General features: G+C 52.3%; 5 protein-coding genes across 5 annotated transcripts; all 5 read left to right on the top strand.

Moving 5' to 3' along the window:
- Positions 1-678: 678 nt before the first annotated feature.
- On the top strand, positions 679-2,738 carry N0V96_008983 (uncharacterized protein; the record flags this gene model as incomplete). The annotated part of the gene is made up of 6 exons (XM_065758505.1): positions 679-852; positions 912-997; positions 1,065-1,361; positions 1,424-1,634; positions 1,690-1,878; positions 1,944-2,738. The coding sequence occupies 6 exons, from the start codon at positions 679-681 to the stop codon at positions 2,736-2,738; spliced, it is 1,752 nt and encodes a 583-aa protein (XP_065612898.1).
- Positions 2,739-5,769: 3,031 nt separating this feature from the next.
- Positions 5,770-6,765, top strand: N0V96_008984 (uncharacterized protein; the record flags this gene model as incomplete). The annotated part of the gene is made up of 1 exon (XM_053188924.1): positions 5,770-6,765. The coding sequence occupies one exon, from the start codon at positions 5,770-5,772 to the stop codon at positions 6,763-6,765; it is 996 nt and encodes a 331-aa protein (XP_053053690.1).
- Positions 6,766-7,973: 1,208 nt separating this feature from the next.
- On the top strand, positions 7,974-10,017 carry N0V96_008985 (uncharacterized protein; the record flags this gene model as incomplete). Its single annotated transcript, XM_065758506.1, has 3 exons — positions 7,974-8,184; positions 8,251-9,749; positions 9,985-10,017. 3 exons carry the CDS (start codon positions 7,974-7,976, stop codon positions 10,015-10,017), a joined length of 1,743 nt encoding a protein of 580 aa, XP_065612899.1.
- Positions 10,018-11,738: 1,721 nt separating this feature from the next.
- Positions 11,739-13,708, top strand: N0V96_008986 (uncharacterized protein; the record flags this gene model as incomplete). The annotated part of the gene is made up of 2 exons (XM_053188926.2): positions 11,739-12,363; positions 12,423-13,708. 2 exons carry the CDS (start codon positions 11,739-11,741, stop codon positions 13,706-13,708), a joined length of 1,911 nt encoding a protein of 636 aa, XP_053053692.2.
- A 2,561-nt stretch (positions 13,709-16,269) lies between these two features.
- On the top strand, positions 16,270-17,785 carry N0V96_008987 (uncharacterized protein; the record flags this gene model as incomplete). The annotated part of the gene is made up of 5 exons (XM_065758507.1): positions 16,270-16,503; positions 16,568-16,604; positions 16,664-16,731; positions 16,791-17,164; positions 17,221-17,785. 5 exons carry the CDS (start codon positions 16,270-16,272, stop codon positions 17,783-17,785), a joined length of 1,278 nt encoding a protein of 425 aa, XP_065612900.1.
- Positions 17,786-17,856: the final 71 nt, after the last annotated feature.

Genomic DNA, 17,856 nt, shown 5'->3' on the forward strand with positions numbered 1-17,856 from the left:
GAGAACTTGCATAATTGGCCGTCTGATTGTGCCGAGAAACCTAAACCCAAGGGCTTCAACCCTCAAGTCCTTGCTCCTTCCATACCTAGCTCGCGGTAGATCTCATCGTCGACCATCGACCCAAGGACGGCTCGTCTGAACTGAACCAAGCGAATGAAGTAGCGTCATTTCGCAATCAACTCAACAAAGGTAACCCTCAAGGTTCTCAAGGGTCCGAGCCGGCCGTTGGATCCATCTTCCATGCTTTCATTAACTCTTTTTCCCTAATATGGCGAGGCGTTCCCCGGGATCTGGTCCCGGTCGAGGTCTTTTCAGCCAATCAGAGGACGGCCAATGATGATGACGGCCCCGGTGACTAGCCAGCCAATCCCGTGTTGTATCGCCGGGGGTATCGCCAGAACCCGGATGGCCCGTCGTACGCAGGTCGTACAGAGCATACAGCACCAGAAGATGATTCAAGGAGATGGTATGATGGCATGATGGAATGATTGCTAGCGCTTGTCGGACACCTTGATGGCAGTCGATCAGATAAGGCGGTTTTTGGGTTATCCAAAGGTTGGGAAAGTTCATATAAATACCCAAATCTCGTAGGCCAAGACTGCGAAAACAGTTCCAAGCCTTTCAATCTTCAATCATTACCAAGTCTATACAGTCAAAGGGAAGCCGTGGATATTTATAATGGGCAAGAAACTCTCAGCATCTTCAACGAAGCCCCGAACGGGTGCCGTCGTTGTGCCAGCCACTACACAACCGGATGGGGTGCCCAAGCTTGTCCGGCAGGACTCTGGCGTCGATGTCACAAAGCCGGGTCAGGGCAAACCGCTACCAGTGACTCTTCTCTCAGGCTTTTTAGTAAGTCCCGATGAAGACGTGCAATCTCTCCAGATATACGTCTAATGACTTGGTAATAGGGCAGTGGGAAAACGACACTTCTGCAACACATCCTCAAGAGCGATCACGGTCTTCGCATTGCGGTCATCGTTAACGATATCGGGGCGTAGGTCATTTGCTTTCTGCTCTACATTTCGTGTACCTTGGCAATGCTGACTAGCTGCCCTGAACAGTGTGAACGTCGACGCATCCCTCATCAAGAAGAGCCACCGACTTACAAAGACTGAAGAAAAAGTCATCGCACTACAGAACGGCTGCATCTGCTGTACTCTCAGAGGAGATCTACTGGAAGAGCTCGTCAACTTGTCCGAGCTTCACGAGTTTGACTACGTGATTATCGAGAGTAGTGGTATCAGCGAGCCCGAGCAAGTTGCAGAGACCTTTGATGCCCGACTGGCGGAGCAGATGGCTACAATGGGCGAGGGGCCCGAAGGATTGGATGAAGATACTTTGAAGTTGCTCAAGAGGCTGTAAGTTCCATACCCTATCTGATCTTGTCGCCGCGACCTTGCTGACGGATGCTGCTCATCAGCGCTGATGCTGGCGGCGTCGATAAGTTCGCTCGCCTTGATACGACTGTCACTGTCATCGATGCCTTTACAATCTTCAACGACTTCCACACGAGTGATCTGCTGTCCTCAAGACGAGATGATGTCGTGCCGGAAGACGAACGGACGGTGTCTGACTTAATGGTTGATCAGATTGAGTTTGCAGATGTGATCGTCCTCAACAAGATTGATATGGTAAGGATTCCACGAGAGACACTGCGATGAAGGTTTAATTGCTGACTATGAGCAGGTGACCCAGAATGATCGCGCCCGCGTGTTGGACTTGATCAAGAAGCTCAACCCACGAGCCAAGATCCTGGAATCCAGTTACAGCAAGATCGACGTCAATGAGATTGTCAACACCAACACATTCGACCTCAAGGTTGCTCAATCTGGGGTTGGCTGGCTTCAAGATTTGCACGCTATGACGGTCCGCGAGGCAAGACTCTATTCGAAGCTTTTCACACATCCTAAGACTAAACATGCTGATCCTCAATGTCATAGGTCAACGGTCGCAAAGCAGTTACACCAAAGCCAGAGACGGAGGAGTACAATGTCCGCAACTTCATCTACACAAGAACACGGCCATTCCATCCGAGACGTCTCTGGTCGCTCCTCTATGACAAGTTCATTTTGCAAATGGAGGAGCCTGAAGGCGATGAGGACGAAGATGCCATGGACGAGGATATTGACGCTGACATGAGCGACGAGGAGGCTGATGACAAGGAAGATGAGGAATGGGAAGACGAAGAATCAGAAGCAGACGAAGCTGATGAAGACGAGGATGCCGACATGGAAGATCCCCTCGAGCCCCCATCTAACGAAGTCATCCTCGCCAACAAAACTGCCAACCCCCTCTTCAACCGACTCTTCCGCTCAAAAGGAGAGTTCTTCCTCGCGACGCGACCGCATAGGGCAGGAGACTGGTCCCAAGCTGGCGCGATGCTGACGATGACGGGTGGTCGCCCGTGGTTCTGCACGCTTGACCCTGGTGACTATCTCACCGGCGACAGTGAGGTCGACGCCCTGGTCACGCACGACATCAAGAAGGGCGGCGAGTGGGGTGACCGCCGCCAGGAAATGGTGTTCATCGGCGAGAAGCTTGACATCAAGGGTTTGGAAGCTGCACTGGATGCGTGTTTGCTTAATGATGAGGAGTGGACGAAGTGGCAGAAGGTGATGAGGAATAAGAAATGGGATGATGAGAAGAAGAGGGACAAGTTACAGGACTTGTTCGATGATGGGTTCCCGGACTGGACGGAGGATGGGGAGGATCATGAGGGGCATGATCATGCTTGATGGTGCTTTCAGGTTGGTTCGAGGAAATGATAGACAGCACAAAAAGTTGTTAGATCTACTTTAGTTTGGGTTATCAAGTAAGATGGAAGTTACAATTATCCATGTGCATGTTTACATACCTCACAGTACACGAAGAGTTCGACTACCGCGAAGACGGCCTCGTAGGTAGAAACAGAGTAGGAAAGTATGCTGTCTGGAAGATCACCCTTGCACTGAGGGCTACCAAGATAACCGAGACTAGGCCTCCTGTCGGCTCATCTGTCAGCAATTGCTCTGTTGATTGAAAGCAATATCAATAGCATAGCCGCGAGACACTAGATTCTTGGCTAGAAGCTGACAACGCGTAGTGTGTAGTAAATAAGGAAGAGTTGTCAGCGAGAGTGATGAGACAAGCTAAAATCTGGGCGTCACAGCACATGGCTTACGTGATTGATCAGATAGATTGGGCGAGTAAGGGAAGCCGACGGGTTGAAGATTTTCGCGATAACTCGCTGCTAGAAATCACAACCTGATAGTATTCGTCCGCTTGGCAGAAAAATATACGAGAGACAGCGAGATCCTTTTGGGCCATTTCACATAACGCAGGTCTTGGTACTGTCTCGTCGGGAACTCACGTTGACTCTCGAGTCGCCAACTTCGGCTCATGGGGGCGGGACAATCAGGCTAGCAGGCCCACCGGGTTACACTGCCCGGGAGCCGATCGTCGGCGTCAATGAAGTTGAGACAACCGTCGCAAGTCAGTACCGCGCCCTCGGAGCTGATAGTGGGATCGTCAGTCCAACTCACTGCCCAGTCTCGGGCACTGCTCCGGACGGTCGCATCGCGGGAAGCACGCACGACAGGCTGGGGGCGGATCCGAATCCTACTACTAGGTGACTGAGTCGAGTTGCTGCGATCATCATCCCTTGGTTCGTCCCGTCAACGGTATTATTGACTGGGAAGTGTACAAGTGGCCCAATAAACCAATGTCGGTGGATGCCGAAGACTCTGTTGCGAAATATCGGGGCGCAATCGCCCACAATGACGATCTTGCGTGTAGACGGAGCAGAATCCGAGTATTTCGGGGGCGTCGACAGGTTCGGTCGAATAGGTAATCCCACCGGGCGGCTCAGCCATGGAGCCCGATATTAGACGTAAATCGACTATGGAGCCGGCTTTATTTTTCTCTGACGGGCATGCCCCCCCTTTTCGATGGAGACTGGCTTGGACAAGAGGAGAAACAGGAGAAGCATAACCCGGAGGAAGCGGTTCTCTTGGTCTGACTAAGAAATCTCGGCGGAGTTGCATGCCTAATTTCGACTGTTATTTGGCCTCTGGAACGTCCGGACCAGCGCCGCTCGACTCGCTGGATTGGTTCTTAGTGAGTGCTATTATGATATCTCGGCAGGGCGGCACTTAACGATCACACTTTATTTTCACTTTAGTTGTGAAGCGCTGGGTCCGACTAGTAAGCCGTGATGACAACAGTTGTCGGGGTTGATGCTAGTCTGGCCTGGCCTGGCCTCTCTCCTTGGCCATCACACCGCAGCAAGAGAGGGGAAACCGCCAAAACTTCAGTCAAGAATCCAGGTTGATCCAAGTCATTCACTCGGCTTTACGTGCCGAGTTTCTGCCAACGATTGCTTTGCGACTGGGAGCTGCCGCCAAAGAATTGAAAATGCACCCAAGCGCCGTCCTCCTTTTCTTCTTTTTGGTGGGGGGCTTTTCGTCCCGTGTAAAGTGATCTGCGACAGGGAATAGCCGCCAGTTGGAGTTTTTCTTCCTCGCTGCGCGCCCCTGGACCCAGGTTTCAGGTGAATCCCACCACGGCCGCGTCGATCTGGAACTAGAACTGCCAGAACAGAGTTCAGAGTGGCATAACCTTTTTCGCGGGATCGCTCTTGAGACGAAAGCTACACATATTGACTCTGGGGAAACGCTCGTCTATGACGCTCTTTACGCGGATTCAACTGTTTTTGTAATGGCTTTGTAAAGACTTTGAACTCCGGGAGAGGCGGAACTGGCCATACGGCAGAGTTTCGTGTATTCACTTGGAACCAAGTCCAGGACTGTCAAGCCGCGAGAGTACCAATAATCGGTATTGACAGGCAAACCGGGCTTGTCGCCCGAAATTGACAGCACCAAGTTCGCCAACGGCCAAACCCCGACAAGCCTTTCACGCCGCTACGGGCATGCAGGCGCAGAAAGCCGCCAGCGGCTAGGACGAATAAGGGTGACCACTGTGGATGTAGAACAATCTACAAGCGACCGATTCGGGGCTTCGACCAGCTCGGGCCAGGTTCGCTTACAAGGGTATGTGCTGCAAGCGAGCTGTGAGTTTAGATGAACAGGAGCAGAAGGGGAATCGGCGCATGAGCCAAGCTTGGCGACTGTATTTCCACAGATTTCGACAACGTGGGCGGCTCGTGAGGAGCCCAGGGGGTCAATGTCGTCAATCGTACTCTAGTTGCGACCCCAATCCAGGGGTGCTCGCCGGCGTCGACGACCGTGTTTGGTGGGAAATGGATCCCGCGTACATGTTGCTCCAATGTTTCAAACGAAGGGCACTTCGACCAAATCGTCACTGAAGCCTACTCCTATCGTGTGATCCTGGTTGGGCGAGGCAACGAGGTCGAACTCCTTTAGCCATCCTTGCCCTTTCACCACCCCTTTTCGCGCCCATGATGCCTGGATCTTTGTCCAGATGAGGGTAGTCTGCCATGATGTGGGGAGAAATTTCATCAGGAATGTGGATGGGATGATGGATCATGGCGGCTGACAGTCCAGAGTTCCCATGCTCTTCGTGCCCAGGGGTGGTGAGATATCTTCGATATAAGACAACCATTTCTTCTCGTCATTTTCCTCTTTTCTCTATTCTCTCTTCGTTCTCAACCATCGCTGTGTCTTTTGTCATTGTACAAACCACTTTCTTTCTTTTTGAAACTTCACTTTCATTCATTCCCTGGTGGAAAATCAACCTCTTCATTTTCTTCCTGTCCGATCTTTCCAACCGGTCTTCACCAACCAAAACCAACACAACACAAAAATCAAGATGCGCTCCTTCGCTCTCCTCGCCGCCGCGGCCGTCGTGCCCCAGGCCATGGCCCACTACGTCTTCCCTACTCTCATCGTCAACGGTGAGCAGACCGAGCGCTACCAGTACGTCCGCGAGGCCAAGAACTCCAACTCCCCCGTCACCGACGTTACCTCCGACGGCATCGTCTGCAACATTGGCGGCAACGACGACGACGTCCTCGCAAAGACCCAGACCAAGGCCGTCAACGCCGGTGACGAGGTCGGCTTCATCGTCGAGAACGACATGGGCCACCCCGGTCCCCTCGCCGTCTACCTCTCCAAGGCTCCCTCCGGCGTCGCCTCCTACAAGGGTGACGGCGACTGGTTCAAGGTTTACGAGCTTTCCACCTCCAACATCACCGAGGCTGGTCTCCAGTGGGCCACCTACGTCAACAACGCTGGTATCCACAACTTCACCTTCACTCTCCCCAAGGAGGTCCCCACCGGCGAGTACCTGATGCGCGCTGAGCACATTGGCCTCCACGGCGCCGGCACCAAGGGTGGTGCCCAGTTCTACATTGCCTGCGCTCAGATCTCCGTTACCGGTACCTCCACCGAGACCCCCTCGCCCGTCGTCAAGTTCCCCGGCGTCTACACCGGCGAGGAGCCCGGTCTGTTGATCAACATCTACTACCCCGCCCCCCAGAACTACACCGTTCCCGGTGGCCCCGTTGCCTTCTCCGGATGCGAGGACCACACCGCCAACCTTCTCGGCCAGACCTCCGACGGTGACTGCACTGGCTCCGATGGTGCCACCACTCCCACCACCCCTACTACTCCTACCACCCCTTCCACCTCCGCTGCTCCCTCTGCCGGCATTCCCGACTACAACGGCGGCAACAGCACCAGCCCCGCTGAGCCCTCTGCTGCTCCCACCGCTGCCGCTGGTGAGGGTGACGACTGCGAGAAGTCTGCTGCTCGCCGCCGCGTCCGCTCCATGCGTCGCAAGCTTGCCCGTGCTGCCTCTTTCTAAAGCATTAAAGAGAGTTGGAGAGAGAAGAGTTGAAGAAGTTTTTGGACATAAACCCCTGAGCTATGCTATCACCACTTGGTATTAGCAGTGCTCAACACATTATTCTTGTACATACGTATGACTTAAGACACTGGATGTAAATGCGATTAGATATCGGGCGATCCTTTGTACAGAGGCGTCCTCATGTTTGAAATATGAGAATCATTTCATATAAAACCTACACTTGCCACTCTCAGTTCCTGTGACCTGTCTACACTTGATTTTGGAAGTGAATGACTGAGACGGATTGGCTAGAGTACAACAGTTGACATGGCCAAAAGTCTTGGTATACAATTGAGCCAGGCAACCACCTGCCGCCGATGATTCCCCCCTTTTTCCCAAATGATTTTTCTAAGTTCAGATGCTGCAGCTCGTTATCCTCACAGTCTTCATCTTCACAGATGTTAGTCAAGAGGTCATCCTTTGACCGGGTGTAATTTGGAGCAGAACTTGCAAAACGTATCGAAGGACTGACTAATACCAGCTTGAGTCTGCATCTTGTCGCTTGTGAAACCCCTCGATGCCGGTGTCTACAAGCCACCGTGGGGCTATACTTGAAGACTCAATCAACATTCTCACAACCGAGCACATGATCCTCGTTGTGTAATACTCAGAGCAAAGTGTCTCAATCTATAATGTAACTTTCCGCACAGTTTCCTCCGACAGGCGTACAAGCATCAGACCGTTATCCGGGCCTTTTCGTGGCTTGGCTTTGGAGGCATTTCGTGTCACTCACAACTCACTTCGTAACCCCCGAGTTCTGTTCTAGCTTGCAATACCATAGGAGATTCCGATCACCCCTTCCAATCGTTTCTAAATACCTGGAATGAATTCAGTTTTCTTGAGGCGGTTGCGGGAACTAACATGAACATGCCATTCTGCACTAGACTGCGACGTGCCTCCTGTAACGCAAAATGGGCAGGTGTTCATGCGAGTAGCATCGAACGCCTTGATATTTCGTGAAACCCTCGTTCTGGTCACGCAAACTGCTATGTACGCACATGTAATCACGCATCAAGTTGTAGTTGCAGCATGTCCTCATAGTTTCCATAAAAGCCTAAGTCTTAGCATTGGTCTCCGCTGATGTTGATAGCATTGCAAACGCATCATTCCAACTCATCATTCTCTCATAAAGAGCTCATAGTTATTACTTCTCTATTATCTGCAAAATGAGCTCTAATAATATCGTTCCATACCAATATTCGCCTCTGCGGAGCCCGGACTCGATTCGGATCGTCATCCTCGACCCAGCTCCGGATGCCCAGTCTCCTCTGCGGTGCTCCTTAGCTCAATACGACAAAGTGGAGCAGATGAAGAACTTCGGCACAAAAAAGGACTTTGAGGCCGTCTCATACACCTGGGGAGACGCGCCACCGTCTTGTCAGTTGATAATTGAAGGTGCATTTTCGTTCGACATCAGCCCGACAGTCGATTCACTCTTGAGAGCCCTGCGACAGTCCTCTACCACAAGATCCCTTTGGATCAATGCCATTTGCCTCAATCAGCAAGATGCTGGTGAGAAAGCGCAACAACTCCCTCGCATGGGCCGGATCTACAAAGGAGCAAAAGAAGTCCACATATGGCTCGGTGACCCAGACGACAAGACTGCAGCAATCTTCTCTGCCATTCGCATGATGCAAATGATCCCGGACACAAAACAAGCGAAAACAATGGCCGACGCAACATTGAAAATCACTGAGAACCAACTTGGGGCTGACCACATCCTTCACCTCAAGCGCTTCCTCTCCCGACCTTGGTTTTCGCGCCGTTGGATTATCCAGGAGGCATGCTTAGCCAAAGAGGCCAAAGTCCACTGTGGAATATCTTCTCTCGGTTTGCCTTGGTTTGTCGTCGCTGCTCGGCGATTGAAGTGTGTCAAAGAGCTATACGCGTTCCAATACCACTACCAAATTCTAATGATGAAGAGTCTGAGCGAAGAGCGGAAGCCGATCCTCCAGTTGCTCTGGAATTTCCACGCTGCTAAGTGTAGGGAGCCAGAGGATCGGATTGCTGCGTTAGTCGGTTTGATACCGGACCATGAGCAAATTATGGACCAGCAAAGTTACCTGGATCTTCGACAACACTGGTCAGTTCTGTACCGAAGGCTTGCACTGGCGATGTTTCAGCGTGGTCAGAAGACTGCTTTACAGATGCTGCTTCACCTGGCTGAGTTCGGGCCGCTTAGGGAATCTGACGATTATTACCCGTCATGGGTGCCGAATTGGACCACAGAACGGCGTAGAAACCTACCATTCTACAACATGAGCAGCAACGTCGATGCATTTGACTATCCCGAGAAGCCTGGCTTTCCAGAGGTTGCTGTTGTCATGGACTTGGAGTCCGCCTCCACATTTGCCTTGCCACCTGTTAACCCCATTGGAGACGAGTGGGTTGTGCAAGAGATCCCCGGGAAAACACCAAATTGGACAGACGACCGTACCACGCGGTTTTTGTTCAAGCAGGATCGAATATTCATCCGCTGGTACGATTCCTCGGGTGGCCCCAGAGGCCGTACGGTCGACAGCTTCATGTTCGCAGATGCACCCGACGGATACCCAGACTCCTTCTCTCCGTTGCATGAACTCGCCATACTCTGTTATAATTTCTTCCCATCCAACTTCCCATATGCGGAAGGCGACTCGGAGAAGATTGACATCATTGCGATGCTATTCTGGAACATGTTACGCTTTCGCAACCCCTCCAAAATACCGCCTGAGCAAAGATTCATCGGAAATACCCTCAAGTATCTTTGCAAACTACAGCGACACCAACTCACCTCGGACCAGGCCAAGCTTATAGACCAGATTTACACAATGATGGAAGAGAACGTCTTCTTCAGTCTAGAGCCACGGGACCTCCCAGAAGACCTTAGCCCGTCATTCAGGTCTCGGGGCGAATACGGCTTTGGTCCTCGCACTCTCTTCCCTGGGGATATCATGATTCCTGTTTGGCGTCTCCAAGAGGATCCCGCCAGGCGTTCGTGCATCATGCGACATGACGAGACGGGGCGACACATGGCCACTATGTTGGTACTAAGGATCGAGCGCGGACCTGAAGACACACAATATTCCCCTATACCCTTTTCTGCTCCGATTGATCCAGCCACTGGAATCCCTGTCGAAGCACCGCATATAAGGTGGATGAAGTATCCGAAACGAAGTAAGCCTTACCCAGTTGCAGGGCCCAAAGAGTCCGCTCAGAGAGCACGGCTGAGCCTGGTCAGCCTGGGGTGGTCCCAAAGCCAGTCAGAAGAGGTCGGGTGATTGGCATGGCGGTATGTGTTACGTCTGATGGTAAGAAGCGATACGCTGAGCATGACATCCGTCTCCACGAGGAAATGCATAAAGATTTGGACGTAGATCAGCCTTGCCTTATTGAGTTGTACTGAATGCTCCATAGCAGGATCCTTGTGGTCAATCTCATTACTACATTATGTCGCGAGCCTTACAATGTACTAGACTACTACATGTATTGGAGGGTCTACTAGACAACTAAATATTGGCGGCGCATAGAATCTAAACTGAGAGAATCAGACACCTACTTCACCTGCTGATATGAATTCATTCCCTGATGAATGCCATGGACAAGCTGCTTGTACAGCCGTGAGAAGTAATAGACCAATGAGAAACCCATCGATAACTATGACAATGACTTCAAACATACCTAGTACTGAGGGGATGTAAATGTGTGCCACTGACGAGAGTTGCCCTGTCTTCCGATGGCCCGATATGCAGATCTCGTAGATCTCGAAACTTGCAGACACTCTTGCATCGAGAGACCGTCAGGTGCATTTCCCTAGCTAAACCGCTATGCAGCTAGAAGCATCTGTCGACTGGACTAGCTCTTAGCCTCTTATCTAAAGAGTCGCCGCACAACTAGCGGTTGATGATTTGGAAAACACCACCCGGAGCCGCAATGGGGCGGCAATGCGGAACCGCAACGCCGCAACGCGGAAATGTGCTTTACGGACTTAGCTTCCCTTGCCCCGGATTTCTCATGCATGTTCCCGCGCCTTTCCCCGCACTCAACCCCCACCGACGCTGGTCTGAGGCAAACCAAAAAGGTGCCCGGGACGAGGACCCTTTGGCTCTCTTGCATCGTGGGATGAACGGTTCAGGCATTTGTAAAGTCTTTCGAGAGGGCTGTAGATCAGATCATCACCTTTCAGATAGCAATATGCAATGCATCCAATGCCCAAACCTCTGGGCCTCTACCAAAGCTTGAAGTAACCTCGCATAGTGTCTAGATCTTGGGAAACCAACCATCCCTTGCCAACCCCGCGACCTCAAGTGCGGAGAAGCTCCGTCTTAGTTGTCACCGAGCTGCGTCAACGCCCCTCAGTCTGGGGTAATTCGAACCGCCGGCGGGTCCAGACAGCCCGTATCAAGGCAGAGTTCAAGCTAATCCATCCAAGCAAAGCGCGTCCAACTTGGCAGAAACATTCTGAAGCTCTATGATTTGCCCGTCGGACCAAGCGTAAATCTCCCAGTTGCCCCGTTCCCCCGCATTCGAGGAAGCCGGTTGCGCACTATCGTCTGCAACTGAGAGACAGTATGCGGCCCTTGGCGCCTCCAAACTCCACAAAACCGCTACAGATGGGAAAAACTGTTGAGAGCTAAGGCGGCACAGCAGGACGCCATTGCTTCGTGGAGTGTGTGCGACAGAGTTTCGTTTCTTTGCCCGATCTATCCCCGGACGACCCCCTCAAAATGCGTTGTCGCGTCCAAAACTGTCAGGTGATGTCACGACTCAGCCCTCCGGTGCGGAGGAAGGGAAGTTGTTACTGGGGATGAAGATCTCTCGTCTTGCATAAAGTCTCCTTTACGACCCTTCTTTGAAGGCATTCCGACATCGATTCTCGCCAGAAGCATCTGCAGGCAGACCATCAGATACTACAACACCACCTTCGACCAGTCACCAAATACATCGAAATCATGGCAGGAAGCTTTGCGCGAAGCGAACGGATCGAGCCGGGCTCAGTCAACCTCCCGCCCCGCGAGTATCCCCCATCCGTTCGCTCAACATCGGTTGATGCGGGGAAGGCCGCGGCAGATGTCATCAACGCCTTCAATGCGGCACTGAACTCCAAGGACTACAATAAGCTCGCACAACTCTTCGTCGCCGACGGCTACTGGAGGGACCACCTAGCGCTATCTTGGGATCTTCGCACCCTGAAGGGCAGAGAGAAGATCGAGAGTTTCCTCAGTGAAGCGTGTAGGCTAAAGGAGGTGCAAATCGATACTTCCACTGCGTACAGAGCACCTCACTTTGCGCCGCTCGATGCCCATGGCAAGGTCCAATGCCTGCAATACTTCATCAAGGTCAAGACGGATGTCGGACCTGGTGAGGGTGTCGTGCGCATGGTTGAGTCTGGTGATAAGTGGGAGATCTTCACATTCTTTACGACTTTGCGCGAAATCGCAGGTCATGAAGAGCCTACTCGGCACCGACGAGAGAAGGGTGTTGACCACGTCCAGAAGCGGGAAAGCAAGAATTGGAAGGAGAAGAGGGATGATAGCGTTAACTACGTTGACAGCGAGCCTACGGTAGTGATTGTTGGTAAGCATCTTGACCTCTAGCGCCCAACTTTCCGTCGGACTATATTGACAACTATTTAGGTGCCGGTCAAGCTGGTCTCACAATCGCCGCTCGACTGAAGATGCTCAAAGTCAACGCCCTTGTTGTAGACAAGCATCAGCGCATCGGAGACTCTTGGCGCAAGCGATACCACCAACTTGTCCTCCACGATCCGGTTTGGTACGATCACCTACCGTATATCAACTTCCCGAGTCATTGGCCCGTATTCACGCCCAAGGATAAGATGGGAGACTTCTTCGAGGCGTATGCCAGCCTTCTCGAGCTCAATGTCTGGATGTCAACAACACTCACCAAGTCCTCGTGGGATGATTCCAAGAGGCAGTGGACCGTCACCCTTGACAGGCAAAAACCCGACGGATCTAAGGAGACTCGGACGTTGCACCCTCGCCACGTCATCCAGGCGACGGGCCACTCTGGCAAGATGTTCTTCCCTAGTATCAAGGGCATGGACAAGTTCAAGGGAGACCGCCTCTGTCACAGCTCCGAGTTCCCGGGCGCGAGGCCCAATTCTAAGGGCAAGAAGGCCATTGTCGTTGGTTCGTGCAACTCGGGTCACGACATTGCCCAGGATTTCTACGAGCAAGGGTACGATGTCACCATGGTACAGCGCAGCTCAACATCTGTCGTCTCCTCAAGCTCAATCACAGACATTGGTTTGAAAGGTCTCTACGACGAGGACTCACCCCCAGTTGACGACGCCGACCTCTGGCTATGGAGTTTGCCCGCTGAGCTCTTCAAATCGCTTCAAGTCGGCACCACGGAAGTACAAAATGCAAATGACGCCGAGCTCCTCTCAGGTCTCCAAAAAGCCGGCTTCAACCTAGACATGGGACCCAGCGGAGGCGGCTTCTTCGTCAAGTATTTCCAGCGCGGTGGCGGCTACTACATCGACGTCGGATGCAGCCAGCTCATCATCGACGGCCAGATCAAGATCAAGAGCGGGCAGGAAATCACAGAGGTTCTTCCCAACGGCCTCCGGTTCGCGGATGGCTCGGAGCTGCAGGGCGACGAGATCATCTTCGCAACGGGATACCAGAACATGCGCACCGAGGCGCGCAACATCTTTGGCGACGAGCTCGCCGATCGTGTCGGCGATGTGTGGGGTTGGGATGAGGAGGGCGAGTTCAGGACCATGTGGCGGCCGACGGGGCACCCTGGCTTCTGGTTCATGGGCGGCAATCTCGCAATTTGTCGGTACTACTCTAAGATTCTGGCATTGCAGATCAAGGCGGTGGAGGAGGGTATCGACCAGAATAAGAGCCACACCAAGACTCTGGGGACGGCGGGAGGTGTTCCCAAGTTGTGAAGGACATGTACTGTTTGCTGAGTTTAATCAAGGCGTGATGAAATTTGTTTCTAAAGCCCTTCCACTTAAATCACAATTGTCGCCCTTTCTCTGCTTGCTGTTTGAATCGTGACTGTCGACTCCAGACCGTCATCCGTGACCGCTCAGCCCGGCGAACAGGCGGATCCAGGTGGGGCCGCTTTGGATAAGGTATATCGGGGGAAGTATTCCCATGAACTCGAAACTCGAGATGTCCTTTGACTAACAAATCGGGCTAAAATCTTATTTTGCTTAGCCGAGCTAAGAGCGAGTTTGCTGCTCACTTGGTCTGTGTCTTGGGCTTTATTGAATTCATCAATCTCAACAGCCCAAATCGTACCTAGGGTCCAAAAGTCAACCTTTTGAGTAATTTGACCCCAGATCTTGCACTTTGGCGACGGCGCTCCTCCCGGATCATCGATGCTTTTCTGCCTCAATTGCATGAGTTCTGATCAAAGTAAAGCAACTCCTAGCTTCAAGGTGGCATGCTCACATGGCCCGTGGGGCTTTCTTGAAAAATTGCGATTGCAATCAGCAAAACATTGGCAGAGTGGTGATCTGCGATTTGCAGCATGGTTTCGGACGGCATTTGTGGATGTCTTCGCCCAGCCCTGGTCAATATTTACCCCCAGCTACAACCTTGGCCCCCAAAAAGGCCCTCGATTGTGGAGCAACGTCTCTTTTGTTTCTTTGGCCTAGCCGCTAGGTCTCACAACTAACGAGAAGAGATCATCGTTCTGATGGAACTGCTGAAAGGTGCCGTATTCCCCTTTCGGGTTGACTGAAGAGTCTTGAAGACCAATTAGTCGTCCCGAACACATTGCCGTCTACTTCAGGACAAAGCTAGGCCAATGCTGCTGGCTCATCTGTGGATTTATCCTCATCTGATGTAACCTATCGTGCGTACTTTTGGAGTTCACACATAGGCTTGGATCATCGTTAACTTCCCCTGTCAATCTTTATTCACTACCCTGCACCCGACAATTTCGACGATATTCACATTAGACTTCCGGTGTCTCCTGGATGACGAAATCCTACCTGGCTGTTTTTGGTCTCGATAGGGCGTATCAATGATTTTGACACAACGATCTGCCACCGCCTCCGTGGCAGCCGTTCTTTCCGACGTGGAGAAAAGATGCCTGTCGTCTGGTCTCAAATTGCAGTTGATCGGCGCTTGAATTGCGATCTCGAAGGGTTATTGCTCACTATTGAACTCTGCCAAGATCACAAACTCACACATGATGGCTGATACTGCTGTGCGAAAATGTCTCAACCCCCAGAGAGCTCCTGATGTTTCTGCATTCGCTGATCAATCTTGCCTGATACCACGTGGACTTCGCGTGTCTGCGCCATGGCCGAGCTACGGATACAGAGGTGCCCAGGACGTGCGCGTGAGGCAAGCCTCCAAGAGCGACCGTTGACGCTAGCAACGAGACCAACTCACAGACATTTGATCCAAGGCGCAACTCAAAGCGTGCGGTCGGGTGGGCGCCCGCCAAGGTTCCACGCAGGAAATGAAGACGGCGAAAGAAGAAGTCGGTTTGAGATCGATGATACTCACTGTTGCTAGTGCCGACGTTGAAGGTTGCACGGTCGGCCGCGATCTGTGACAGCTCCCGGTGCCGACTTAACGGCGTCGATATTCTGCTCAGTCGGCGGCTACACACAAACAAGGCCAAGTCCACCTTCTCAAGCCACCGGATCTCGCGGGACTCTTCATCCGAACATGCAAAGGCCACCCGAACTGGCGACAGTCCGCTCTTCACTCCAAGGTTGCGTCGAATAAAGTTCCGAGACTCGGCTACGCGCAGGATTCGCGACAAGCAGTCTGGTCGCCGATTGGTACAATTCACATACCGCGCTACGCAATCCATTACTGCTGGATTCAGGGGCAAGTTCGGGCCCTATGTTCTGCAGCAATCCTTCAGACAGGCATCTAGCGATCTGTAACCCAGTCGAGACTGCAGCCGCAATTGGCTAGCGAGTGCATCCGGAGCACCTCCCCCTCCTCGTGAAGTTGCCATCATGTCGGCCTGCCACCTTGCGTGTCGAGTCTGTTGGGAATCGGGATAGAGGTCGTATACATGGGGGGTTGGCCCTTGCATCGCGACGCTTGGCGGAATCTCATTCCCTTCCCCGGATTGGTTTCTCACGGCTTCATGATGGCCGATCCCTGTCAGAGTTGCCTCAAGGGCACCAATGCTACCCCACGGAAGATCTTGAGCCATCGACTAGGTGACTAGTGCGCGCTCTCTTCCCACTCAGCCTCTATTACGACGTTCAACCGAGTGGGAGTATCCATGTCCGCAGAGATGACCCGATAGTTCGAAAATTGCACCAGTGCAGGTGGAAACACGGCCTGTGGCTGCTGGGGTTTCGATCTGAGGTGGGCAAATTTCCCAGGCGAGGTGAGAGAATACAATAAGGATGGCTGAAAGCCTCTACTCTTCGATCACAGATGAAGACTTATTTCTTCTTCTTGGTTCTTCACAAATCAACTCGAATTACGCCACTTACGCACATCATCTGGAGGTCTGTTAGACATGGCGGCAAACGTCCTCGTGAGAAACCTCAATGCGATACAAGAGACTCAGCAACAGGCCTCCGTCAGCACCATCGACCATGCCCTCGATGGCCAATCCCGGTTTGGAGAGATAGTTGCCATTCTGGCTGTTGGATCTGTCCTGTCGACTGCGGCGGTTAGTCTTCGGGTTTATACTAGGGTTAAGATGCTGCGAACTTTTGGGCTGGACGACTCGGTGATGGTGGTTGCCCAGGTAAGCGATAAATACAGCTGGCCCTGAGGCTTGGACTTGCTGGCTAACACCATTCCTTTTCCAGATGTTCCTCATCGGATCAGCTGTTGCTATTGGGCTTGGTGAGTCCAAATGATACTTCACACGTGCAATTTAGAACCTCCTACTGATGAGTTTGAAGAAAGCAAATGGGGCCTTGGCTTTCACTCATGGGTTCCTCCACCCGAGGACTACGTCCCTTACATGAAGGTACAAGCTATTGAAACCACCTCTACCTTATTCCAAGCCCGTACTTACAACAATATCAGTCCTTCTATACCTCGATCATTGTGTACAACATCGCGACCTGCCTCGTTAAGGTTTCCATCCTATTACAATATCGCCGTATCTTCGCCATCGACATCATGCAGAAGTTGACGCTGTGGGGTCTTGCTTTCATGATCTCGTGGACCGCTATGCTCTCCTTCCTTCTCCCTATGATGTGTCTCCCAGTCGCGGCCTTCTGGGATTCGACCATCGAAGGTCGCTGCATAGACTTCCTTGCCATCTGGTACACCATGGCTGGAGTCAACCTTGTAGCCGACTTTGCCATTTTCAGCATGCCGATTCCGGTCATTAACTCGCTGCAACTTCCTCGTAAGCAGAAGCGAATGTTGCTTGTGGTGTTTTGTCTCGGATTCTTGTAAGTTTCCATCCACACTTCCTTGAGAGTTCTTATTCTAATTGGTCTTTCAACAGCACATGCATCATCTCTGCACTCAGAATCCGAACCCTCCGCGTTGCCGCAGATACCAAAGACCCTTACTGGGATAACGTGGACGCCGCCACGTGGTCATTCCTCGAGGTCGCTATCGGCATTTTAGCAGCATGCCTCCCCACCCTCCGACCCATTTTCGTCACTCTCCTGCCACGCCTATTCAACGCGTCTTCACTTCAATTCAGGAGCAGCGGAAGGCCATCGAAATACGGCAATCCCTATGCTCAAGCTAGCGAAGGCAACAACAGAGCCAGTTTCATGCGCGGGCTAGGAATCCATCGCCCCATGAGCAGCACAGACGGGTTGAATTGCCAAGAAGGAGTCGAGTTGTCCGGTCAGGAGAGCGAGACGTCGGCTGAGTACACCGTTAGCGTTAGCACAGGAGCACACGAAAGCCTGGACAAGATGTCGCGGGTGAAGAGCAAGAGAGACAGTGTAATGGATGGGCAGCATGTCCGGGGACACATTCGGACTACGACTGTGGTGACTCAGGAGGTGACGTTTGAGAAGCCCTCTAGTGCCAAGTCGAGCCCCGACCAGGATTGAGAGGATGCGTTGTTTCTTTTGTTAAGGCTTGCCTTGGTTGTAATGATGAGAGGACGATGTTTTCTTTTCCT

Source organism: Colletotrichum fioriniae (assembly GCF_027942845.1).
Source record: "Colletotrichum fioriniae strain IMI 355084 chromosome Unknown scaffold_11, whole genome shotgun sequence".
NCBI lineage: Eukaryota > Fungi > Ascomycota > Sordariomycetes > Glomerellales > Glomerellaceae > Colletotrichum > Colletotrichum fioriniae.